The sequence below is a fragment of the Tachysurus fulvidraco genome, chromosome 6, assembly GCF_022655615.1.
Source record: "Tachysurus fulvidraco isolate hzauxx_2018 chromosome 6, HZAU_PFXX_2.0, whole genome shotgun sequence".
NCBI lineage: Eukaryota > Metazoa > Chordata > Actinopteri > Siluriformes > Bagridae > Tachysurus > Tachysurus fulvidraco.
Genome location: NC_062523.1, coordinates 16198257 through 16225567, shown reverse-complemented (window position 1 = coordinate 16225567; position 27311 = coordinate 16198257). Strand labels below are relative to the sequence as shown.

General features: G+C 35.7%; 5 protein-coding genes across 7 annotated transcripts in view; 3 read left to right on the top strand and 2 right to left on the bottom strand.

Moving 5' to 3' along the window:
* Positions 1 to 419: 419 nt before the first annotated feature.
* uchl3 (ubiquitin carboxyl-terminal esterase L3 (ubiquitin thiolesterase)) lies at positions 420 to 6280 on the bottom strand. Its single transcript, XM_027164647.2, has 9 exons — positions 6089 to 6280; positions 5886 to 5897; positions 5523 to 5651; positions 2499 to 2655; positions 2195 to 2280; positions 1981 to 2028; positions 1273 to 1348; positions 1046 to 1104; positions 420 to 886 (listed from the first exon to the last, which is right to left on the bottom strand). The coding sequence occupies exons 1-9, from the start codon at positions 6128 to 6130 to the stop codon at positions 803 to 805; spliced, it is 693 nt and encodes a 230-aa protein (XP_027020448.1). The 5' UTR covers positions 6131 to 6280; the 3' UTR covers positions 420 to 802.
* A 27-nt stretch (positions 6281 to 6307) lies between these two features.
* sgo2 (shugoshin 2) lies at positions 6308 to 14306 on the top strand. 3 transcript variants are annotated; one of them, XR_007140758.1, is made up of 13 exons: positions 6308 to 6594; positions 6942 to 7032; positions 7567 to 7742; positions 7983 to 8060; positions 8155 to 8188; positions 8317 to 10335; positions 10972 to 11080; positions 11194 to 11273; positions 11657 to 11681; positions 12894 to 12970; positions 13086 to 13173; positions 13263 to 14158; positions 14247 to 14306. XR_007140758.1 is itself a non-coding variant. In XM_047814641.1 (10 exons), the coding sequence occupies exons 2-10, from the start codon at positions 6960 to 6962 to the stop codon at positions 12136 to 12138; spliced, it is 2655 nt and encodes an 884-aa protein (XP_047670597.1). In that variant the 5' UTR covers positions 6308 to 6594; positions 6942 to 6959; the 3' UTR covers positions 12139 to 12226. The 3 variants fall into 3 exon arrangements, 1 of the variants encoding a protein (XP_047670597.1); XR_007140757.1 differs by lacking the exons at positions 13086 to 13173; positions 13263 to 14158; positions 14247 to 14306 and adding exons at positions 12078 to 12147; positions 12364 to 12445 and having other exon boundaries at positions 12894 to 12953; XM_047814641.1 differs by lacking the exons at positions 12894 to 12970; positions 13086 to 13173; positions 13263 to 14158; positions 14247 to 14306 and adding an exon at positions 12078 to 12226.
* A 1957-nt stretch (positions 14307 to 16263) lies between these two features.
* Positions 16264 to 17172, top strand: LOC113654327 (gamma-crystallin M2-like). The gene is made up of 3 exons (XM_047815155.1): positions 16264 to 16272; positions 16368 to 16610; positions 16782 to 17172. The coding sequence occupies exons 1-3, from the start codon at positions 16264 to 16266 to the stop codon at positions 17052 to 17054; spliced, it is 525 nt and encodes a 174-aa protein (XP_047671111.1). The 3' UTR covers positions 17055 to 17172.
* Positions 17173 to 18099: 927 nt separating this feature from the next.
* On the bottom strand, positions 18100 to 18855 carry LOC113654274 (gamma-crystallin M2-like). Its single transcript, XM_027164326.2, has 3 exons — positions 18847 to 18855; positions 18524 to 18766; positions 18100 to 18400 (listed from the first exon to the last, which is right to left on the bottom strand). Exons 1-3 carry the CDS (start codon positions 18853 to 18855, stop codon positions 18125 to 18127), a joined length of 528 nt encoding a protein of 175 aa, XP_027020127.1. The 3' UTR covers positions 18100 to 18124.
* Positions 18856 to 22810: 3955 nt separating this feature from the next.
* LOC113654273 (diacylglycerol kinase beta) overlaps positions 22811 to 27311 on the top strand; it is an 81130-nt gene continuing 76629 nt past the window's right edge. The window contains exon 1 of the mRNA XM_027164322.2: positions 22811 to 23234. The gene's annotated coding sequence lies outside the window, so the exon portion shown is untranslated. The remainder of the gene's footprint in view (positions 23235 to 27311) is intronic.

Sequence of the window (27311 nt, the reverse complement as noted above, 5' to 3'; positions counted from 1 at the left end):
ATAAACGCATTTTGTAGCGGCTGTTTTAAACAGTATTTGTTATGCAGTGTTGTTGATTCCTCATATTTTGCTACTTACATATCATTTTGCTATATAAGATGCAAAAATAAGTTGGACACTTTTTTTAGGAACACCTGAGCACTAATGTACTCTCATTCTTATGCAACATCGCCCAATTAGTTTACACAGAATGGTGTGCTTTTGTAGGTCGAAATGCTTTGTTGATTTGAAAAAAACAAAAAACTTATGAATGGCAGAAAGGTTTAAACTTACAGAAAGGCTACTCAAATGACCACACTTTACAACTATGGTGACCAGAAATTGATCTCAGAATGCAAAGCACATTGAAAATTAAGGCAGATGGGCTACAACAGCAGATCAACACACAAGGAAACTGTTGAAAAATTACAAGTCAGCCATTACAAAGAGCTTTACCTTTAATGGAATTTAGTGAATCAGAAAAAAGACAACTTTATTCATGTTTCACACACATGATTTGTTCTTTTGCAATGTTTCGCGAAACCACTAATCAGTTCTGGTTTAATTTAAATTAGGTGTCAGTATGTAGGACAGAGCAGAAAAGGCATAGTTATAATTCTAGTAGTAATTAAACATAATTTTTTAAAAAAGCCTATGAATGTGTACATGGACACATTCCATTTCTTTGTGTTTCATTCTGTGCAGCAAAATATTAGCAAATACCCATTTTATCAAAGATGTAATTCAATCTTGTAAGAATGAAAACATTATTTGCGAATGGCTGGCAGTTTCTTCTTCAGTAAACTGAAAGTATGTGAGTGTTTTATGCTTTGGAGAGAGCCACAACAGTGAAGCGAAGCTCTTGGGGATCACGTGCCATGAAGATCTTACAAACATCTGCAGCATCCTGCAAACAATAACAGATCACTACGATAATCTCTAATCTCCCTCAACATTACACAGATATCTGAATAGCTTATCTTTATAGTGATCATTGTAACTGAGTAATCATTTATACCATCACAAAAACAAAGCGATTCACCAAAGGCATGTATTACATATTTACCTCAAGGAAGCTGTCCTCTGTGGTTTTCCCGTGAACTATTGGAAATGGTTTCCGACCATCTGTAAAGTAGCCATATGAATTACAGAGCAGCTCCCGTATGATATTTCATTTTATATTATAACTATTATAACAATGCAACAGAAAAGGCAAGGATGTGACGTGTTAGGTGGTAAGAAAGTATCTATTTAAATAGAATTGCAAAAGATCATCAAGCATCAAATACTTACCCAACTCATATAAATGTCCTCCAACATTCACAAAGGCAATAAAATGTAAATCCACCTTTTCATCAACACTTGGAGCCTGTTAGAGAAATAATTTTATTTATATATTAGATAGATAGATAGATAGAGAGAGAGAGAGAGAGAGAGAGAGAGAGAGAGAGAAAGAGAGAGAGGATAGATATTGATTAACCACAATTGTTCCTAAAACCATTATAAGTGACACATGAGACTTTCTTTTATACAGGAAATCACTACCTTACTTTTTTACATACCATTTGGTGGTTGCCACAGGGGATCATTATTAAGATACAAATAAAGAAAATGATATATGATATCTAGGTCTTGGTTATGTTGTAAGGGCATGGATCACACAATAATTTGTAACACCTACCACAATATAAAGCTATTCTGCCTGATCACTGTTATGTTATGATGATGATAATAATGGGAGAGGTATTTCCTAAAATGAAAATGTTACAATCCATTGGAATTCAATACACAAGCATGCATCATCATCACCATCATCACAAGGCTAGGTGAGGGGATTACATTTTAAAAGAATCATCTCACTAGAACAGTTTTTGAGACTTGTGCAATCTATGTTAAGGCTCATTGAAGCTGCTGAAGTTGTTCAAATATTACTCATATTTTATGATGATATTTCCTTCTACAGTTCATGTGACTAAAAAAAAATGACAAGATGTAACCAACCTCTGTCTGACCCTCCTGAGCACTTGATTCATGTGTTACACGGATACTCTAAAAAAGACAAAAGAAAAAAGGATTATAAAAATAAAAAACTAAACAAATTTAACAAACTTTACAAGACAATTGGCACAACCAAACAGGTTACTGAATCTATTTACTGTCTCTTGACAACAGCACACAATGTGTACACAATCTCAACATACAATGTGTACACAACCTCATCTTTTTCTAGGAAGGCTGCTTTTTCCTCTGGGCTCATCTTAGAGGACTGCATAATAAACGTCTTCAGGGGTGAGTCAGCCTCTGCAAAACAACAACGGCCCATCGACCCATTTTTTTTTTTAAACAAATATTATAAATACAATGCTGTAAATGATGCGATGGCATCAAGAAGCAATAACATCTAAATAGAACCTAAAAACCAAATAAACACATAATAAGAAATAATTACTGGAATATATAAAAACTGAAACCCTTAACACAGAATATCCACTTTAATAGCTCAGGAAATAATTGCTTACCAAACTCAAGGACTGTTTGGTTATTTGCTACTGCGTGAATCAACCCTATGGTGCCGCATGCATTTCCAATAGTTTGTTTCATGAAGTACACCTCTGATGACACTTCCTGTCTCTGTGCCTTAATCTCTGCTTCCTCCTCCAGTCTAAATGACTCGTACTGTAAAAATAAAAATGATGGACAGGAAATTAGTGATTCCACCCTTACTAAAGCTTATCCATCATATACACAAAGACACTGAATCATACACATACACTCACAAATGATCTGTGTGCACATCCTGGCAAATTCCAAACACATTTCTATGCATTTTATAGCATATATATATATATATATATATATATATATATATATATATATATATATATATATATATATATATATATATATATGCAAAAATTGTAACCATTATAGGATCTCTGAATATTTATTCAAAGCTCGCTCTTTTTTTCTCTTTCTCTGCTAGACGCAAGATCTTTTGACTTAATGGTTTGCTGTATTGTCATTTCACTGAGACCTTGACACTGTTCATGGCAGGATATCAGTAAGCTGAAACCTAGACTGCCTAATATCTTCCCAGTAAACTCCTCAGGTAATACAACACCTGTTTGCCCTGGGGAAGGGCTATTTAAAACAATCTGCAGTTTATCCTTCTTTCACGTGTGCCCTATAGGCGGATTAGTGTAGAAAAGCACTGTATGTGTTCTTATACAGTAGCTACAGTATATAATGAGAATACTCAGAGTATGTTTGCACACTAAACCACCCTTCTATAGGGCAAACACGATGGGAGGATAAACTGTAGATCATGTCATTCTACATGGACAGGGGAACAACGGCCTGCAAAACCAGTGGTTGGTCTCACATCTAAACAAAATAAAATCCCAGATTTCTCTGATCAGATATTAGTATAAATTAGTATACAATTAGATTTTGGAAAGAATCTTAAAATGTGATGTTATTATACACACACACACACACACACACACAAACACACACACACACTGTTCATTTTATTACCAGTCTGTGTACAGTAAACACTAGAAACTGTTGTATGTTTCTGAAATACTCAAACCAGCCCTTCTGCTACCAACATCTAAGCTATAGTTAGTCACAGCAATCACATGTTATCCCTCATTTAAAATTGAGGAGTTTAAAATTTCCCTTATGAATATTATTAATTAGAATGTTTTTTAACTATACAAAATTGTGCAGTTAGCATCGTATATTCAAAACACTGTGTGCAGCTTGCATGGATCTCTATGCTGTAATTAATCTACCTTTCATTAAGGCAGCTTTACAGAGGTTTTAGCTAAATGAACCTATCTTTTAAAGAAAGGCAATTAAAACACACCCTGATTAACAACTCATCAAGTCTCTGCTTCATAGCATAAGTGCTGCATTATCAGAACGGTCAGTCATCACATCATCCGTGTATGTTACACACACTACTGATGCTAAATATTGTACAAAAAGCATAATATTTCACAATATTGTTATTTGCACCATGCACTTCCCACACTTTATGTACATAACTGATCTGTCATATATTCTGTAATCATATTTAATACTTATAATATCTATTGTATCACATCTGCATTGTCTTGTATAGTCTGTATTATCTTGTATAGTATAGTGTTATTTATGTCTGTACTTTTGAGAGTCACAAACGGCTGGAACCAAATTCCTTGTGTGTGTCAACACACTTGGCCAATAAAACTGATTCTGATTTATTCTGTTGCATGCGGTCATTTGATGGTGTTATGCTGGCCATTTAAAAGTGGTAAATGAGGGAACTGAGATACCATCTTGGTGTCTTGGATCAGTAAAAGTATTTTTTTTAATCATAAGTATGAAATTAAACCATGTGTAGCAAATAGCTCTTTCCACTCCACTACAGAGAAGAAAACATATTTGGAGAGTGCGCAGGCCAATGAAGAAATAAAAACCTGCAATCATGTTCTTTGGACTATTCAGTGACTATATAATCCACCTGTGTGGACAAAATGTAGAAAATATTCATGGAATGTCAGCTATGCCACTAAAACTTTTGTTTGTGGTTATCAGGGACCTTATTGTGTGCCAGGAAACCATTTTCCACACCATCACCCTGGCATCACTGGCATGTTTGACTATTTATACCAAACATTATTTCTCCATGGTGCTTGCACCAAAATCTGTACCTTCCAACACATGAATTTGTTCAAAATTTCAATCTGGATTAAACTGACTGGACAACTATTCCACTACTCAACATTTCAGTTTTTTGTGTCACTTTCTTGATTTTTCCCCTGACATTTATTTGCTCACAACATGTTGTTTAGCTCTTCTAGGAAAAACTCAACAAATCCTGTCTTCTCAAATGACTCTTTTTTGAATTTAGATGTGAGCATAGCTTGTCTGTTTGCCTGCATTGTTATTGCCATTCACCTTCACAAGCTGTAATCATCAAGCTGTTTTCATTTAGCCTGATCACAGATTACTGACATCTGTGTTTGTTTCTTACACTATTCTCAGTATGTCTTTAAACTGGTTGTGCTTAGAAATTTCAGGGTGATAGAAAATGCTAGAACTGGCACACCCAGTGCCAACGATCACCTCATGTTTTTAAGTAACTTGTTTTGCTCTTCCAAAATTAAAATCAACTGGTGCCTGAAATGCTGGTTTACACCAGTCATGTGATTCCTGTTGGAATTTGGGTGGAGCTGGGTGTGTGAGTAATAATCTGGTGGCTATTTGTAGTAATTAGGTATTGTCAACTGTAGATCATATTCTCAAATATGTTGTCCTTTATGATATGTCAGTAGAGTTCCTCAATATATCAGTAGTATGGTCTACTGCATTTCAGTAGTGTGGTCTACTGAGTTTTAGTAGTGTGGTCTACTGAATTTCAGTAGTATGGTCTACTGAGTTTTAGTAGTGTGGTCTACTGAATAATATGTTGTAAGGTGAATAATAAAATAATATTCTCAAACGTAAGTGTTGGGACAAAGTGTCTAGAGCTTTTATTGCCAATAGAGTTTTACCTTTTCTGTGACAGGGAAGAGGAGCAGGACAGCACACACAGGCTTTGGCACCAGCGTAAGAAGCTCTGGGTCCAAACCATATACATCTCCAAACTGCCAGCTAGGTACTAAGCCCAACTGTCGTAAAAACTACAAGACATAATAAGTCAGAAAGACGAAAGAAGAGTGGGAGGTGTAGAAGTGATGAGTCTCTCGGTGACAGTGAAGGTCGTGAAGAATAAAACATTATCACACCACCTCTGACTGGTATATATGGTGATAAATAATAAAGAAATAAACAATAAGGCAGTCTTAACTTTCCTCACTTAAGACCTTCATGCATTTCACTACAGCTGAGGACCAGAACCGACTCATCTTACTCACTTGGTTCATTACCTACAAGAAACAGCAAAAAAAAAAAAAAAATCAGTTAACGCAACTAGTGTCTAAAGTCAATAACATGAGTTGAAGTACAGGTTTAGTGCAATATTTATGTCCAACCTACTGAATCACAGATAAAGGATGATTACTGTGTTGAATTAATGATGATGTAGCTAAAACACAATGAGAAAATAAAGCTTACATACTTCAGGATTAGCCTCCAGAGGTAACCAGCGTTGTCCTTCCATTTCACCTAATGTCTCGGGGACGTGTTTTTAGTGACAGAGTTGTACAATTTCACCTAGATATGCAACAAAGTCAGACTTTTTTAAAGGCTAACAACTAATCATCTGCATAGTAGTAAAACGAATGAGACCAGAAAACAACACGTTTCCGGTTTCAAAATAAAAGTCCTGGTTTATTAACGTGGATGAACTTCCGCTGAATATCGATTGTAGAAATATATCTGTTTTTTTGTTTGTTTGTTTGTTTGTTTTATGTTTGTTTGTTTTAGAAGTTATGAAATACTTAATCATTGGAATTTGTAGTCGGACTATATACGACCCAAAACCTGAAATAAACTGGAATTACAGACCGTGCAGCAGGGGGCAATAGGGAGTGTTTGTGTGAGAGGAGACGCGCCCGGAGGAGACGAAGAAGTGTTTGGAGTTTCCGCGGCAGTGTTTGGGTTTGAAACGATATTAAAAATAAGGTTTGTGTGCAAACTTAGATTACACGATGTAGTCGTGTTAATATTACGACTTATAACGTATAATGTAGTCTACTATTTAGTTAATTCGCGTAAATGTATGTTTAGATCAATTCAGCTACTAACTTGTTAAACCTGTAAACAACATTAGGACGGTAACTAGTTATTGTGCTGTTGGGTTAATTAGGTTATTATACATAGGTTAAAAGAAAGTAATAAACAAATATTAATGAGAGTGGGAGAGAGAAAGAAAGAGTTAGAGAGTGGGAGAGAGAAAGAGCGTAAGAGGGAGAGAGTGCATGTAAATCGGCGATGCGATTGAAGTTTATCTAACAGTCTTATTTTTCCAGCACACAGCCTGAATTGCAATGGCTCTTAAGATGGACAAGAAACCAAACACAATACAGCAGACTGCTGCAAAAATAAAGACAAAAATTCACAGTAAGTTTCCATGTTTGTTTCTTCGGCACTATTTGTACCGTTCATCCATTTATTCATATTTATTTACAGTATTTGACAGACTTATCCGTGTGACTTACATTTATCTCATTTATACAAGTGAGCACATGGAGTTAACGGTTTTGCTCAAGGACCCAGCAGTGGTAGCTTGGCAGTGCTGCAATTTAAACTCACAGATTTCCATAAGTAAATGCAATTTCATTAAAGGTTTCAACTTGACAAGTGACTCATTGGATCCAGAGACTCTTCCAGGGACATTGGACATGAGTCAAAGATGCAGCCTAGATTGAACATATAAATTTCGGGGCATCACACACATTCTCACCCCTAGACTACTTAGAGTTGCCAGCATGGGAGGTGGTAAGAAGACCAAAAGGTGACACTGTACTGAGAGTAAAAAAAGGGTTTTTTTTTAGGATTAAACCAGGGACCCAGAATCTGTGGAGTGGCAACAATACACACACTGTCTGACCATGACACCTCCTAAGTCATTTATGCTGCTGATTCCATTTTCAGACACATCCTCATTCTTCAAGCTTTCTTTGAAAACCAACAACAAAGCCCTTATTTTGGCTCTGGTAGCTCAGAAGCAGAAATCCAAGCAGCTTGAGATGGAAACGGTGCGTTTACAGAAATATCTGCAGAGCCTGAACTTTGAGCTTGCCATTCAGCGTCACAAAAATAAACAAATGGTGAGTCTTTTGGAGTTCACAGATAAAAGACAGGTGCAATGACAGGTGCTAAAGGCTTTTTTGATTATTTTAATTACGGTTAAATTTAAGGTTCTCAATTTTTTCTTATATTATTGATCCTAATAATTTCACAAATAGTATTTTTTTGTTTGTATTGTATGCCTCTGTGATCTGACCATTATATATTATACTATATATTGATTGAGTATAATCAGGTCAGTTTCTCTTTCAACTCTATAGTTTACAGTTCTGCGTGAGTTCTATAATACCTCCATCAATTGCATGGCTAAGGCTGTGGACTTTATTTCCAAAGAAGAGGTAATCCATTTCTATTAAATGGTCAATGCACAAGACTGTCTTTGCATGAATGTTTGTAACAATCTGCAATTTATAATAATTTCTTTCATATTAGGGTGATGAGAGCTTGGATATGGAGCTCACTGAAGGTAGGAAGATTCAATAAATGATGTAAAATTGACACCCGTGTGCACAGTTGAACAATTCCACTATAAATTAGATTTGTCTCATGGCCTGATAATGTGATGTAAGGTGATTTTGTGTGTTTGGGTTATAGATTCTTCTCCGACTGAGAAAGCTGTAACTGCACCGTTACCTGAGACAAAAAAAAGAACCAGTGTATACAAATGTGGGCAAAAGAGGAATGTCCAGGACCCTGGTGGAAATGTGCCAATGGCAAATGATGGTCAACCTAACAGGTCTTCACCTAAAAGCAAGGATAACTCTCCCAGTCCAGATGTGCACAATACAGCCCCTCAAAATGCTCTGTATGACTCGGAGATGGAGATCACTGTAGTTGACAACGTTGCTGAAATCATCACCGTAGAGACCAAACCGAAGAAAAACTTTAAGCATGACCAGAGAGGAACTAGAGAAATTGGTGAATCTAGTTCAGCAAGGGTTAGAGAGAGCATTGTGCTGAATTCTGAAGAAGCAGCAGTGGAATCGTCTCCTCTAAAGGATCCAACTGCAAATGCATCTAAACGAATGTTTTGTGAAACACAACTCCAAACAAGTACACACATTTTCACTGGAAGCAATGAAGAGGAGAGTTTGCCTCAGTGGGTGGAGCCTGAGCATGAGGAAGAGGAATCAGTCACAGCACGCAGAAAGACTCACATCACCTCTCGTTACACAAAAAGCAACAAACGATTAAATTCTCAAAAACCTATTTCAGGATATACCAATACAAGGCAAACATATGTCATCTCTCCGCACGAGTCCAGCTTTATTTCCACCAGTGATGATTTAGATGATTATTTTAGTGAACAAAATCATAGAATGAGCAAGAACAATTTATCTGACTCTAAAGTATCTGAAGACAAAGGCACTGAAAGTGAAGCTGAAGTGTTGAAACCTCAGAACAATAGTGCAAAGAGCAGGAAAACATACATAGTCCCATACAAGCAAAGACTACAGAACAGGAAGACTAAAGTTTCATCTTTCAGTGCAGATCAAAGTGTAAAGGAGATTGCTGAATTCACTGATGCTCACACTGATGTCCAGGAAAACCAGATCCACTCAGAAAAACCTCAAAGCAAGCAATCAGCTCAGTCATTCTCTCAGACAGAAGAATGCATTACACCAAGAAACAGAGGAACATTTGTGATTCATACAGCTCAGATGAACGTCACATCTGGGGAAACCACTAATGCAAAGACTTTGGAAAGCGCATGTGATGCCCAGTGTACCTCAGGGGTCACTGAGAGGCAGCAAGCAGAGAAAGAAGTGTCTCACAAAGAGGAAAACAGAAGTGTTTTACACTCGCAAACTATCTGTGATGAAAATATTTTAGAAAATTCCTCTGATCATTCTCAAATGGCACACAGTAAAGCCAAGAAGCCCAAGACAACTGTGATGAAAGAAAGCAAAAATGTTGCAACAAAAGAAAATGCATCAGGAAAGAGACGACGGCCCAAATATAGCTCTAAACAGATTGCTGATATTTTGCCAAAAGAAATTCCAGTTCCAGGTGACAATACAAAGAGAAACAGCACTACTTCTAAGGTATTGCAGGAGGTAACAGATGGATTCAATTCGTCTGCTCTTGAGGAAGCTTTCATGGATGAGCCTGTAATTGATACTGGGGACACAAACGGCATACATGTGAGACACCTTGACCATAATGACGACATTGACATAAGTTTAAAAGATGTCAGTCCAAAGCATCACAACATCCAAAACCACAAGAGCAAGTGCAGAGAAACCTATGTTGTTTTATCTGATTGCTATTCACAGTTAAAGGGAAAGGAGAATGTTCTCGTTTTCAGCAGCAATGAAGAGAATTTACCTGCAAATAGAGAAAGTGAGAATTGTTTTGTTACAGATAGAAGATTTGTTCTTTGTCATAAGAATGAGAGTCAGTCAACCGAGAAAAAAGCAGAGCAGCTTAGACAGGAACACAGTGGATTATTCTTTGAGGATAGGCCTCCATGGGAATCCCTTGATTTTGCCTCCACTGGGAGTATTATTTCTGACAGCCCTGTCAAAATCCAGAAGAATTCACAAGAGATTTCATCACGATCTATGGACATTTATGAGGAGCCTGGGTGGAACATGACTCAACAATCTCCAGGTATATTATAGATTAAAAAAGAAAAACTCTTGCAGTTTAATGTGTAAAAATGTGAATAGCCGTGAGTCAAAGGTGTTATTTTCACTTTATAGAAACACTAGCCAATTTCATGAGCTCATGTATGAGGAAGAGGGCAGTTTGCAGCATTTCTTTTCCGTGTATTCAGCTCTGCATTGGTGATGCATGAACATCACATTAAAAACACAGTTGTCTGGCTTTATTTGACTCAAAGGAAGCACATGCTAGCCATTACTCTCCCCTGCTGGGAGCTATCATGTGATAGTATTAATACAGTATTGTTTTTTCCTCTTTTTCTTGGATCACGTGGTCCGTATATTAGAATTGGCAAAGGTTTTACGCCGGATGCCTTTCCTGACACAACCTCCGATTTTATTCGGGCAGTCACTAAGAGTTAATACTTCAGTGGCTGGGTTAGCTTCCTGCCCCTGGGCTGTGGCAATGAGAGCATGTGATCCTGCAACTGGACCACCAGGAGGCCTGATAGAGCTGCAGTAGATACTGGGTGGAAATTAGCAAATGATTAAAATGGGAGAGTATGGAGACAAATTGCTAAAACAAAAATTTTTGTGCCGTGTATTTTATTCATTGTTACTGTGTTTTATGTTTAACTTCTAGATGGGAGGGCAATGAAGAGCTTAACAAACACAGACTTCACAGCCAATCCGTTGGGTCGATCCCGCAGGAAGGCAGCTCCTGTGTCATACAAGGAGCCACCTATCAACTGGTTAGAATTGTTTCGTTGCTTTTTGATACATTAAATGTTTCAGCTCAAGATGTATTGTATGATTGCTATTGCTATTATTTTTTTTTTACTGATTTTATATTTCTACTTTGCAGCAAAATGAGACGTGGAGACAAGTTCTCAGATACCAGATTCTTACGTTCTCCAGTGTTTAAAAACAAAAAGAAGAAAAAGGGTAAAAGCACGGATTAAACACCCGTACTCTTCATGAATAGAATTGTACAGCCAAAATTTTACAGTTCACTTTTGTTTTGATTTATTTAGATTTTTTTCTTTTTTTTTGTAATATTTGCAACAGAATTTTTATAATTTGAATGATCTCTCTTTAAAGGCCAATTCAGAGAACACTCTGTTTAAATGGCATATGAAAGTCCATCTCTCTATTGGTTGCTATGTTACTGAAGTATTGACGTGACTGTCAGGCAGTGAATGAATAATTCAGATAGAGTGTTCACCTGACACTTGTACTGTTGCTGCAGAATAGAGTTGTCTTTGTACCTTATATAATACACACAGTAACAAGTGGTTACGCTTTGTTTGGGTCTGTTTGTTTTTTAGTTCTGTATGTGTTAAGGAGCATTTGGTGAGTTTGACTGTTTTATTATTTCAGTCAAATTAAATGACTTATTGTTCATCTGTGAATTTTCATGTTATTGTAAGTGCTCTTCTTTTTCCATACTAAACTCGATTGTGTATTGATTTAGATTTTTTTTTTTTAATGTAAATATTTTTTTATTGGTCTGCACAAATGTCTTTTTGAATTCGAAGTCATTCATAGGCTGCTTTTGTTGTACTTGGCAATACAATATAGATTTCACATATTATAGCCCTTGTGCACCAATTAACCAAGAGGTGTTTGGTGACTGAAATATGAATATATTAACTTATAATGTTGTTGTTCTTTTAGTGTTGTTTTAGATATTATTTCAGTGTGCACGTTTGGAAATAAATGTCTTACACATTAAGTCCTTTTTTTCAGTCCAGATTGTTTTGTTGATTATGTGAAACATGGAAACCAGGCAATTGAAGCGAAACATTGAAGCCCTACTGTAAGTCCCTATGAGGCATTCAGTAATGAATGAAATTATACAGTTAAAATCCTAAATAAAAAGTCTGTTAATCTGAAAATCTCTGAACAGTCATGCTGGCATAGTTTCCACTCCATACTGACAGTATTTTATATATATAATTCCATAAGTCAGATGCAGCAATCACTGTTAATAATATGGCTTCAATAAACCAGAATTTCTTTCTTATTTTATGAGTGGTCGTTATATTGGACAAAAGCTCAGGGAAAATGGATTTGACCCCAAGGGAAAGGGCTTTTCCTCAACAATGGATGATCTGGTAAAAATCTGATTAAATAAATAGAAAGCCTTATGGAGTATATATGTGTAACATACTATGGGTTTGTACAATGTATTGTGTTCATGTGATAGAGCGGGACCTAGAGCTTTTGCGTTGGTCTTTGTAGCTGGACCTCCTGTAGTTGCAGGAATTATGTATGACATTATTTATATAGTAGGAACAATAACTGTCAGTTATCTTAAATCTCCCACAGTTTTATTTTCTTCTCTTTGTAATCAGTCTGAAAAGGAAACGGTAATAAATAAAATTTCATTGACCTAGAGATGTTTGGGCATTTGGAAATATTTTAGATAGTCCAAAAGCATATAAACATTATTATTGTCATTATTATTATTATTATTATTATTATTATTATTATTATTATTATTATTATTATTATTATTATTATTATCAAACTTGTCTTTATATCTGAATATGTATTATATAGGCTCATTATGGTTTGGCCATAACTGTGGCTATATGGTTGGCAAATGAGAAAAGGTGTGCAGATGCAAATCAACTTATGTGAGTATTGCGTTTTGTGTGATTATTATTATTTTTTGTACATTGCTCATAGTTTCTGAGAATTCTTTAGCTATTGCATATTTTGAATACCCTTGCATGTGACCTGTCTTTGTAGAGGAGCTATCAGTACCAGACACAGACACTGTCTTAATCAACTGGAAAGAGAGGCAATAATACTCTCATCCTTTGCAGGGATACTTTTGGTATGTGTGTTATATATGAGCTCCTTCTGTATAAGGCTCATGCTGATGACCATGTCAGTAAAATAAATACCTGTATTTCTTAATTTCAGAATAGCTTACCTGTAAATGAGATCCTGTCGCTGTATACCTGCAAACCAACTGCCTCCTGCCTTCATCCAGACAATAAAGTGAGAAGAGCATTGTTTTAAAATATATGCTGTTACAGTAAACACGAATGACAAGGAGGTTTGATATGGCCCTGGTGTTATTTACCAAAGACAACATTTATTTTTCTTATATACCTTATATCTTATATTATTTTTGAACTTATTAATGGACTTTCCATTCGTTTTAATTATTTAGTGTTGTGGTATGTCTGAAAAACATTATACATACTAAGACAAAAGCTGATATATATAATCTGCTTTTAATGAGACCAAAAACAGTTACTTCTTCCATAAATATCAATAATTTCGTATTCTATAAGCCTTTACTGTATCAGATTATACATTTTTATTTGTTAAACAACAAAGATTTACTTTATTGCTTTCATGTTAATATTCTTTAATAATGTAGAGCCTTCTACACAAGTTTCTGTAAATGAGTTGTTACTATAGAAACAACAATATTCGAATTAGCACATGAATATGAAACTGTGACTTACATGACAGTATGTATGATCCGTGCCATTATAGAGAATTAATCAGTGCTTTCTGACCAATTAGGTTCAAGAATCCAAAAAACCCTAGCTGTGTATAAGTATAGATGTATAGAATTTAACAAAACTTGATTCTGTGTTTTATGGTAAACATTTGAAAGGCAGAGTCCAGCATAGTTTGGTGCTTTTACTCATTTAGCAAAAGACTGGAGTCAGGAACTTACTGTATTATCTCACCTCCACTGTTGCAATTTCCACAGAGCACCATCGTTCATCCTTTCTCCTTGTCCTATCACCCGTTTGCTATGCTCAGTTCATTTAAGGCAGTAGACCGTGCAAGAAAACACAGTAAGTGCTGTATATGGCACTGTGCATTGACTGTTCTCTGTCACTTACTGATATGTGTTCGTCACAGAAACATGCTTATATTTACCAGCTCAGATGCTGAAAAGGTGGAATACTCTGCGGACTAAAGGAGCATCAGAAGCACTGGAGAAGCTGAAGGCATCCTCCCCAACCACCTCTACTCTTACTTCTTTCAATGTGAGCAATAAAACAAATCACTTTACTCTTTTGATATATTTTTCTATAAAACATTGTCTATTTCACTGTACCACCTGTTTGTCTGATTGTAAATCTTAGCTCAGGTTATTGTTCAGCTACATATTAGGAATCATATCATTCATAACTACTATTAATGATTTAATTTTATTTAATTTAATAGTACAGGGTGTATTCTTACTCCATAGAATAAGAAAATGGGTCCTAGGGGTTTAACCTAAACCATTTATTTAATGTTCTGTACTGTGTTGTATACAGGACAGTGAAGATTCATTTAAAGAACAAACAAAGCACTATGAAGGCTCTGAGGAATCGCAGCAGGACTGAAGACAATCCATCCAGTAACCATCCATCCATCCAGTAGTCTTTAAAACATGCCGTCATTTTTTCATATCTTTCATATTTTATGTTTGAAATTTAAAAGAAAAGTATTTGGTCATGTTTAGTAGAAAAAATAGTGTCTAAGATTCCAGTACATGAAGTGTGATATTCAGTTAACATAAAATATTTGCATAAAGTGAAATTGATCTAATTATGAATTTCTCATTCTAAGACTATTCTAAAACATATAAAATTCTTAAGTCTGTTTCCAGAATAGATTCTAATTTCAAGCTTTATATATATATTTTTTCCACTACCACATAACTGCATCTTTCAAGAATTAAACGCTATAAATAAACAAATTCTTTTGTATTTTTTCAACACACACACAAAATATATATATATATATATACTCTCATATATATATATATATATATATATATATATATATATATATATATATATATATATATATATATATATATATATATATATATATATATAAATCAATGAGAACTCAGCATGCTATGTCTCACATATTCAGGCTGTCCACTAACATGCTGTACAGAAGCTTTTGCTGGAAATGATGCTGGGTGGCTATTGTGGTTAACAGAATTATGATTGTAATTAGCTTGAAATATTCTGCTGAGAGAGATATTTTTTCTCTAAATGGAGGTACTTCTGGTCTGGAAATACCAATAGGCAGCTCAAACATATGGTAGGGAAAGTTTGCTTTAAAGTAGTTTCATGCTTATTTTTACGGGGCCTGATACATATTTTATATGTTCCGTAAAAAATAAGCATAAAGCAATATTGAGCATATTTTTTTAGCACTTACTCTATAAACAGTCATTCTACAAAGCAATTTTAAATAAATGTCTCCTTACAAAAATTTTATTTTCTCTGTTTTATTTGTTAAATTAAACCAAAGTATTTAAGATATTTATCAATTTTTACCTTCTGAGCAGTCAGTGTTCAACAGCGGTTTGGTATAATTCTTTACCATTTTTCCTAACATAATTATACAGAAACGTAATGTATTACTACTGCTAAAATCTGCACATTATGTGCATGTAGTGTAGTCATCCCACACATTAACACAGGTAGATGCATATCAATTGGGGGTCTGCACTCTATAGTTCTGGACTTCATGGACTATGTGAATTCTGCAGTTCTTAGTTCAATATCTAGTACAAATTAAGTAACTGCTGTGAATTCTGGTTCTGGAGAACAAATTATTTGCATGTGATTCATAAGGGTTGGGACTGTGTACTGTAACTGGTCGTATTGTCACACAGTATTTGTAATGCAGCCTGGACATTCCATATTGTTCTGTTACCATTGTAACATGGACCAGCGGATACCACACCAGTCCTTTCCCTTTGTCTATGACCTGCAGGTGGAAAAAACAAAACTAGAAGTTTTTCTATGTATTCTTGCTTCAAAGTATAACATCAGTGTTGTTCTCTAACACAACTGTCAACATATCAGTCCCCGGTGGTTATGCAGTTCTGTTTATTGTGAAGAGGAGTATAAAAAGCTTGGGAAACAGAATCTCTTTACCAGACATCATGGGAAAGGTGGGAAACTTTTGTATCACTGTTTGTATGAAATTAAAGCATTAACTGACTTAAACTATTCTTATGAATATAATGTTCATTGCTTTATATTTCAGATCATTTTTTACGAGGACAGGGATTTCAAAGGCCGTAGTTATGAGTGTAGCAGTGACTGCACAGATCTGCACTCCTATTTCAACCACTGCAACTCCATCAGAGTGGAAAATGGTTGCTTCATGATCTATGAAAGGCCAAATTACATAGGTCAACAGTATTTCATGAAAAAAGGTGTCTATCCTGACTACCAGAGTTGGATGGGTACCAGCAGCAGTATCAGATCCTGTCGCATAATTCCACAGGTATGCCTTTGATTGCCAACAATTTTTTTCTTTAAAATGATAGTCTTTCATATATTTTATCACAGCAAATTCTTTTTTCAAAATCTGTTATATTGTTAATATAAATGGAAATAATCTTTATCTCTTATTGTGTATCAAATATTCTGAATACATTCTTTTATTTGACAACAGTACAGGGGCTTATACAGACTAAGACTCTATGAAAAACCTGACTTCATTGGTCACATGATGGAGTTCATGGATGATTGTTCCTGTGTGTCGGATCGCTTCCATCACCGGCATGTTTACTCCTGTAAAGTGATGAATGGCTACTGGATCTTCTATGAGTATCCCAATTACAGAGGCAGACAGTACTTCCTGAAACCAGGAGATTACAGACGATATCGTGATTGGTGCGCTACTTGTTCCATCGTAGGTTCTTTCAGACGCATCACTGATTTTTAAGTATTTTTCTATTTAATAAAAAATATTCTTTCCATTATATAAATCCATGTTATATGATTTGTTTGCTTTTCAACAAATAGTTAGAATATTGAATGGCAAGCATGATGAGTATCTAAAGGATAATTATTTTTTAATGGTGCAGTGTTATCTTCATGAGCATAATCATCATTCTTTGAAACTGTGATGTTAATAAAAAAAATTGCTCATTGCACATACATTTACATAATACATAAAAATAATGATAAGTTAATATCAATATCAAACAATATTTGTTAGGCTCTTATTCTGTGCATAAATTTTTCCTTATTATTATTATTATTATTATTGTTGTTGTTGTTGTTGTTGTTGTTTTTGTTATTATCATAAACGTGTACTACTTAGATATCAGTAAATCTAATCTTAAACCATCTATTGCACCAAGCATCCTCAGATGATCAGCTGCACAGACATTTTGCCCAAAACCTCTGCCCATACTTCTGATCCTTTTCGGTTCACTGAAAAGTTCCGACCATGAAACCATTTAAAGTAGAGCAGCAGCAGAATGGCTGTATCAGATGATATACAGTACTAAGCCAAAAATTCTGCTGAATGTCTCCTATGAAAAAACATTACTTCTCTGATCAAATATATAAACCAACCTACTCATTATTAAACAACATTATTTTGGCACAGTCATTAAGCCAGCATCACATTAACCAACAAGATGGCACAGACATCAAGGCCTTCTGTTTTGAAGTCAAGAAAACGTAGAAATATAATAATTAGAACCGAATCTTTAAAACAATTAAGTACAGTATATTTATTGACATTAATCTATGGAGAACTGAATAATGATAAATAATTTTCTTTATGTTCAAGGACAGCTAAAATTAGCAATGATTTATATTTTTCTATTTTAAATTTAGGAATAGTTCATTCTTTTTTTAATCGTTAAAATATTGATTATAAATGCATGTGTAACATTTTTTACAACTGAGATTAGATTTGGCAACAACAACAAAAAAAAGACAATTATTTATTGATAAATTGATATTTATTGGTGAAACTCCATTGATCAAGATTTTAGCTACTCAGTTTGAGTAGACAATGCGCTTGATTGAACCAATCCTTGGGGTTACGGCACCCCAGTCACTGTATCTTCTGTATTCACCCGATCTCAGCAGATACTGCCTGCCTCTGTAATTGGGATGCTCATAGAACAGCCAGTCCCCTTCAAGCACGTTGCAGGAATGGATGTCATTGTAGTGGAAGTGATCATAAACAGATGGACAGTCTTCAGTAAACTCCATCATCTGTCCACCAAAGTCTGAACGCACATAGATCCTTATTTTATGAGACCCTTGTTGCTAGGGATGAAAAACATTTTAAACTTAATATACACAAAATATTAATAGATTTAATTAATGTGATAATTAATATATATTAACAATATCAATATAACTATACTTTTATTATACAATTAGGATCACCTGAGGTATCATACGACATGATCTGACACGGTCGTTAAAACCCATCCACCGTTGATACTCAGGGTATTCCCCTCTATGGAGAAAATACTGATAACCCGTAAAGTTTGGCCGTTCATACGCCATCCAATACCCACTTTCTACTTGGATGGAGTTGCACCGGCTGAAATGAGAATACAGGTCAGCACAGTCGCTGCTGCACTCATAGGAACGGCCCTGAAAGTTCCTGTCCTCATAGAAGATAATCTGGAACCAAATATTTTGTTAGCTGGTATGTTTCATCAAAGTACAAATGAATAGAATAAAAAAACAGCTAGCAGCCTTACCTTTCCCATAATGATGGATTTACAGTGTATCACATCATACCTGCCAGCGATTAACAGCGACTCTTTTATATCGCTTCACATAGCCCACATTGCCAGTGACATCAATTAACTTCTGATGTCAGCTTTTTTATTCAGCAGAATGGTCTGCTGTCAAGTGACAAAAGGTATTTGCACCACATCTGCTCATTCTGACAAAGAATTAAAAGTGGTATAGTGAACCTTTTGTGTGAATGTGTGGTATAACATAATACATGTTTATGGATTCTAAACAGACAGAAATAATCTTAAACAAAAAAGCTGAAATCTAGAACCCATAAAGCTTCTTCGATTGTCCCTCTGGGGAAAACAGTCAGGTTCCATGCAGGATCTTTTAAAGGTCCCTGAACCAGCTAAGACCCCTTAAAGACATTTTGTGTGAATATAACTATATATAACACAATATTTGTATATAGTCAATATTTGACTTTAAACAGCATTTATACTCTGGAACAAAGAGCACAGACAGAAAATTACCACAGTGTAAGAGCAGTGCCTCAATGACACTGTGTCCACATTTATAAAACTCACACTAGCTGTGATCAATTATACACTGAGATTTAAAATTGCATCACTGCTAAGACAAATGTTATATGTAAAGCTTATTTATAATTAAGTTATATCCATATATTCAAATTTGTCCATCTCAATATCTCCCTCTAGTGGTCAACAATTATACTGACTATGGTTTATTAATGCACTCTTTTTATAGCACAAATTAAACATATTTATAAATGGGCACTATAATATCATTAAAAGAAGAGGTTCTTAAGAAGAAGAAGAAGAAGAAGAAGAAGAAGAAGAAGAAGAAGAAGAAGAAGAAGAAGAAAATCACATTTCCCAAAATATGTGTGTGTGTGTGTGTGTGTGTGTGTGTGTGTGTGTGTGTGTGTGTGTGTGTGTGTGTGTGTGTGTGTGTGTGTGTGTGTGTGTGTGTGTGTGTGTGTGTAAAAAGAGTTTGTTGGGATGGTTGCCAGTCAACTCAACACTTTCCCTAAATAAACTGAAACAGTAGAATGAAGTAGACCAAGCTGATGACTCATGTGATCTGTATAATGCCTGTGACTTATCTGAAGGCTGATATGCTGAAAGCATCTCTTTGAAGACCTACAACAAGCATTTTTTAACAAAACTTTTCACAATGACTGTTTATTTATGCTTCTTTATTTCCATCCACTTATGTATATTTAAAAGGCAGTTCTTTGTAGATATTTTTGCAGATAGTGTTTTGTACATATGGCATTGTGAGTTTCTTTAATAATTTTGGTTATAAAAGCTGTCTCAATGTGGTAAGTGTATCTCCTACTCCAACCAGCTTTGGTTTGTAACATAGGGCAAACGATGCTTTAGTGCTTAGCACATTTACCTTGTACCTGCAGGGTTGGGGATTTGATTATTCCACTGTGTGTTTGGGGTTTGTAGCTTAAGCTCCCTTAGTCCAAAGATATGCATTGTAGGCCATTTGGCATCTCTTGGCAATTCAAGTGATCATTGGGATAAATCAGAACTGATTAAAACACTAGCCTTTTAAAAATATTGGTTCCATAAGGTTTTTGCATCTGTAAAGTTTGCTGTTCAATACCACAGGGGGCTTACAATCAGGCATGCACCAACAAAATGGGTGTGGTCATAAGTTAACACAGTGGACCATGTGTTAATTATCTGGCAGTAGAGATGGGATCCTGCAAGGTCATCATGGAGACACCCCTGCTGTAGTGTAAAAGTAGAGCAAATAGATGGAGACATCTACTTTAGTGGCAGTGCTTACAAGAGGAAATCATCTACATAGGCTTCAATTTGCTAGTATAATTAAAACAATTCAACACTTGCCAAAAAACTATCCTCAAGTCTCAGTCATTATACAGTGGATTACAGAAAAAATAATCTTTCCAGCATTCTTAGCTCTACTTGACTCTATAGTATACAGCTGTAGAAATATAATGATTTATATATTCACTAGTGTCATAAAGAAAAATTTTTTTGCCTTTTGCATAAATGATGGCATTAACATTTGTAGCAGTTGTCATGTTTTCATTTTTGGGCCATGCAAAAGGTTGTGGACATTATTTAAACTTTTGTGCCTGGATGTTTTGTATTTAGATAGTTTTAAAATCCACATATCTTCCTGTGCTGTGCTGAACACTGTAGAAAGCTGTGTTCATTTTGTGAAACCAAACAACAAAATGACAAGCATTGCAGAGTTGCTGACCTACTCCATGTGATTTGTTCTGTTTGCTTAATGCTTTAATCAGCACAGCACTCCATTCCCAAGCTATGGGTTATTTTTGTTCTGCTGGGTCACTGGAATTCCACAGCTGAGAGGAATTACTTTAATCCCAGGAAAAAATGCACAAGTAAACATTCCAGCCAGGATGGTTGCCTTGTAAGGCAGTAGAGAAAAGAGGTTGAAATGAGTCGTATGCGTAAAAATAAATCAAAGGTCTTTTCCAAATGCCTGTAGATGAACTAAAGTAAGTGTGTAAGAGATTGGTGAAGGAATGAGGAAGAAACAGGGTAAACAAGAGCCCTTAATATACATTGCTATCATTTTCTGCAGATTAAATAATATTCAAGTCACTGCATTAATAATTATTGTTGTTAGTTTTTATTTGAAAATGACCATTTAACTGTAGTGGACTGACAGTCAATGCCAATAAAGAGGGAATGTCCTGAATTATTATCAACGGTTCTTGAAAAACAGAGAGTGTAGCATTCACCCCTAGAAATTATTTTATCAGACAGTAAAAAAAAGCACCTTCCCCACCCTGGCAGCATCCCCTCTGTATATCCTGTAGCTCATTTGGTTTATGCAATGCTCTATTGTTCCTAATAATTTCTGCACATTGACAGTCTAAGATGTAATTATAATGACCATTTATCTAACATAAGAAGGCACATATATGGGAGTAGAATTAATTCTCTCCTCCTTTTTTTTTATAAATTCATATAGGACTCAACACATCACCATGAATTTATAGGGGGGGAAAAGACAAACGTCACTGGTTCTTAGTCACATGTGCACATTTGATTAGGCACCAAAAAAGAAAAAGAATCATCAGAACCTAATGAGACCTGTTATCTAATCTATTACTCATACATTATCACTTAAGCTTTAAGCCCTTATTGTGTTGTTAGGAGTGTGTATCTGCCATGACAGGATGTGTTAGGAGTAAAGTAGCATGCTGAAGCCATGTGCTAATTACACTCCCATCAGGTGCTGACAGATGCCCCATCATACACCTGGCTGAGGATGGCATGCTGAGACCTTAATTATGGAACTTGGCCTGGGACGGATGACCTTCTAGTGATCTTTCAAAAATACACACATACTCTGATTGAGCATTCTTGCCCTATACGGTCAGTAGCTCACACCATTGTGAGTGAACCATGCAAAGTGCTTCAACGTTCAGATGATATTAGATAAAACAATAAAATCAACTTGAACTTAAGGTTTCTAGACGTGTAGAGTGTTAATTCTTTGCCATAAGGTGGCAGCACTGAATTGATTTTTAGAAGTAGAGAATATTTAATAGGGTAAAGCAAATATTTAATCTGTAATTGCAATCTGCAGGGATATTTCCCTCATGGATGACCTTGTAGGTTATATGATGCAGTTTGAACCAACAACAACAACAAAATGCAATGCATGCCTTATACGTGTTGCAGTTGATTTATTTAGAGCAAACCGTGATGCAGTGACAGGCGCATGAAAACCCAGAGAAGAAACAAAAAAAACGTATTAAGACGTGACCATGCTGTCAGACACTGTTTTACATCTCCCAGTGCGCCCTGTGACGTCATCGCCCGATCAAGTTATAACCCCAGAAGAAAGGGATTCACCAAGAGCGGTGGCGTGACGTCAGCACGGAAAAAAGAGTATTGCCATGGCAACCAATTTCTTCGTCGCAACCCATCCTTGCTGCACGGGCACCCTCTTTAACCGAAAAAGGCTACTCCTGACAACAACAAAAAAGCCCTGTGCACAAACCCCGTGATACCAGACCGTGTAAAAAGGGAAATAAAGTGGTGCACAAGTACAGCTACAGTAAATGCAGTGACATCATCCTGTAGCCCGCTAACGACAACCATGATTAACATTTTAAAGCTAATATTCAGTTCTGAAGATAAACAAGGTGTCTGTTAGTCATGTTAATGCTGTTAGTCTGTACTGTATACTAGGTTTGTTTATTTATTTACCGTTTGCTTTGTATTGTTGGTGTCTCTGGAGTGACAGCTGCACAAACAAAGCCAATTAAAAGGCAGCTTGATCAAAATCTACGTGGATGTGACTTTGTTGTTCGAGCTCCAACAGCATCAGGAGAACCAGGAGAACACACAGGGACACACTGTAGGTAGGTGCTTTAACTTCTACACTGCACTTTCAGATCCTGTCGGTTAAACATGAAACATTAAAAATGACTACTTTTTTTTTTTTTTTCCCAACAAATCGCTCTAGTTTGTAGTTTGATGGAGGTCTTATACCTTTCTATTAGGGATGTAACGCAACATCACTGCATCTCTATCTGCTTTATACACAAAGTGGGCATGGCCTAAAATATCAATTCGCCCTGTTTTTTTTAATCCTGCTTCAACAATTAATTTTATTTATAGTGACCAACATTTGATCATAAAACATTTCTTTGCATCCCATTAAATCTCAGTCCAATACACACTTTTAGTGTCAATCAAACCTTAAAAATATCCAAAAACAATTGTGCAGCTCTTTTAACAATTGTATTTGTGCCTGTTATAGCACATCTGTTTATTACAAATAATATATTTGTATTCAGTGACATGCCTATCCTTTTTATATTTATATTACAGACAGTGCATGTTGATGCAAGAATCAAACACATTAGTGGTAGAATAGGAATTGACATACAAAGATAGGAATTGACATCCAAAAAAAAAAAAGGTCAATTCACTCATGCTACATTTCCTCCATGTCTTATCTGCACTTATACCAGATTAAAGACACCTGCTGGTAGGAGCATTTTCAGGCATTACAAATAGTCTGTACTGTTCCCCCAAAAGCATAGAGTAATAGCAAAATGTATTTTCTCTTTCAGTCAGCCAAACATGTTGTCAGTTGTAAATGTGATCTGTGAAAAGTGAATCTAGTCCTAAGTAGCTAACAGAACACAGGGGTTATGCTGCAGCATCCATCTGTGGTGACTGTAAACAGGTTAATGTCTTTATGTCAAGAGGAAATGAGCTGACAATCACACAACCAGAATAGAGTTCCCTACGCAGTCAAACTACTAATTGGTGGATTGTTAATCATAATCACGATCTTTATATTATCATCACCTTGGCAGAAAAGTTACCTTCGGTTAATTCATTTTTGCATTCATTCATTTGCAATTATTTAATTTTTACCTATTCTAGGATTCCTTGGCCAGTTCCATGTCTCTCAAGGTCAGTTCATGAGAACTGAAAATCCTGACTAAAATATTGCCATATGATGTGTTTTTTTTCTGCATTGTGTACTGATTGAATAATTTTTTTTAGTCATTGCATGTCTGTACAGTATAGGTGAGATGGCTAAATGGACAAAATGGGGCATACTGAGAAATTCTGAGAAGAAGCAGAAATGTTCTTGCTTGCCTTGCTATGAAATGTTTACAGTGTGTGTAAAGGGGATCCTGGGAGGCTGCTATTTATAGCCCTTATTTCATCATTCCTCTGCGCACAGCAGTGAGCTGTGGTCTGCATTCTAATGGCTGAGGCATGGAGCATCCCACTGCTCTGTCAGGCAGCAAAAACCATCCTCAAAGAGCAAAAAAAAAAGACCCTTCTAATTACATCCAAGATGAAACTTTAGTGCCAAAACAATTTATAGCAAAAAAAAAAAAAAAATAGAAATATGTTTAGAATTTATTTTTCTACGCAGGCTTTTTTTGGCAGGATTATTAAAACATACATTTTTGTAACAGATACTAACAATTGATATACACAGCACTGTAGTTGCAGTTTTGGAAAATGATGTGGATGAGCAGTTGTATAAAACTAAGAGTTTTTTACACACGCAACAAAAGGCATAACTTGCTGCCAAACTGTGTTTGACAGTGAAGTGTCTTTTGATACAAAACACTGTGCATGCAGGCACAGTCCGTCTAACAGTGTTTCTCCTAAGGTTGTCATAACAGATGGAGTAAGATTATTATCAAACCCTATGTGCATTTACTTTCTCTCTAGATTTTCCAGGCCATATATAAAAGATAACTGATTTCCACCATTTAGGTTTAGCATACAGTACTTAATATAGTATCTCATTTCTGTTCCAGTTCAGTGTGATTTATTGAAGAATGAAACCTGTGTATTGTATGGCTAAGTGGACAAGGTCAGCTGCTTTATACTAGTATTTGGAAAATGCAATAAAGACCCTGTGAAGTATTTATTACCTGGCTCTTTTTGGTCGTTTCTTGACCAAGCTAGTCCACAGATTAGAGGTGTACTGAGACCATGATCTTATGGGATTCAAGAACAGACATGGAGCAGGCGGTTTTTGCTGTCATGCAGACGTGAGTGAGTGGTCACATATGAGGCTCCAAGAAAGGCCGTGCTGATTAACTTGGGTGCAAACTGGATACGGTCTGGTGCTTGTGTGGAGACATGTGACACATACATACTTCAAGTATCTGCTTTATCTTGGTCGAAAGCTTGATGGTTTTTATTTTAGAAACTTAGAAACAGGCCTTTCTAAGTTCATTAGAAAACATCACAGACATGTAAAAACAATAACTGTGAAACTAGGAATATTCATGACTTGTATAAATTATATTTGAATGATTCACTTAATCTGAATTTACACATAAATTGTGCTTTTAAGTATAAAATTGATCTTCCAGGCAAAAAAAGGGGTAAGCTTACTTTTAGTGTGGTGGTATACTGTTTATATCAGTGTTTTCTTTTACTATGCCGTTACCTAAATCAACAGGCTGTTGCTCAAGGTTACATGCATCACAATATTATTGTTGCTAATATGGTGTATGTTATTTTCATCATTAGTACAATGAAAATATAAACCTAATTATACATAAATATTGAATATATTGATTATCAAAATGATTATTCCCTGCATTAATCCAGATCTTTAGAATTGTTAACTTAAACTTAACTTAAGCAAAGAGAATGCATTATTTTTTAAATGCAGTTTATAGACCATAATACACTGACGTGAAAAGCCTGGCTCTCACCAGCTGCCAGGGGATGGGAGAAGTAATATATTGTCCTGTACTCACTGCCAGCCAAGATAGGTGGCACAAATCGAGCATTTTAATTAAAAACTGCTGAGATGCAGATATCCAAAGGGAGCAGAGGATGCCAGGACTCCAAAGTATCCCTACCCAAATGTACCATTCCTCCAAGGAAAACAGATAAAGTAATTTTGATTATGCAGCCAGAGAGAGTTCTTGAATAATTTACTGCAAATGTAATAGATGCCTGCACACAGCTTATACACCATAAGCAGAATTTGTCTGACTGGGTTTTTATTTGCATTGTAACACTGTAATCATATCCCTTTTGGAAAAGTGTTAGTCGCATGACTGCTAATTCTCTGCTACCCAAATTTGTAATTACAGATGGACTGCTAAATGTATACTTTTGACACACTGTATATTGCTGTGTTATAATGGTGTTAAGTTAAAACCCAGGCATGTTTGTGCCCTAATGAAAGTGTGTTTTCAACTGAGGATCAGATCGTATTGGTGACCATCAAGATATTTACTTGGCTCCCAGCATACAATTGGTCTGCTCACAATTTGCTGAGACATTTCCATTGCCATGGTGACAGCAAGCTGCTGATGTCATCCAGACCAGGTTGTTGGGAATGTTGTGAAGGGATGTTTAATGTATCCCCATTTCCCCTTTTTTATTTTCTAGAATAAAAGTAATAGTGTAATCTAGTCTAGTGTAATCAATCTTATTGGAGATTTCATCCTTCATTGTATTTTGCTTATTTCTCATGTTAATAATTGGTATAGGAGTGTCTGAAAATCCATGGACTAATTACTTTCCATTATTCCATCTCCAAATCAGCCATTTATAATGGGCCCTATATATGTATATCTGTGTATCTACATTCTTTAATTTTTAAGACTCGTTTACAATATATTTCTTAAACACACACACGTGTGTGTGTGTGTGTGTGTGTGTGTGTGTGTGTGTGTGTGTGTGTGTGTGTGTGTGTGTGTGTGTGTGTGTGTGTGTGTGTGCATGTGTGCATGTGTGTGTGTGTTTAAGACATATATTGTAAACGTGTCTTAAAAATTAAAGAATGTAGATACACAGACACCCACAATAGACTACAGTGTATAGGTTTGTGATGATTAATGGCAAATGACCATGTTATCTTTACACAGATGGCTTTAACACACCCAGGGGAACTAATTTCACAGGGTCATCTGTAATTACAAAACCATTTC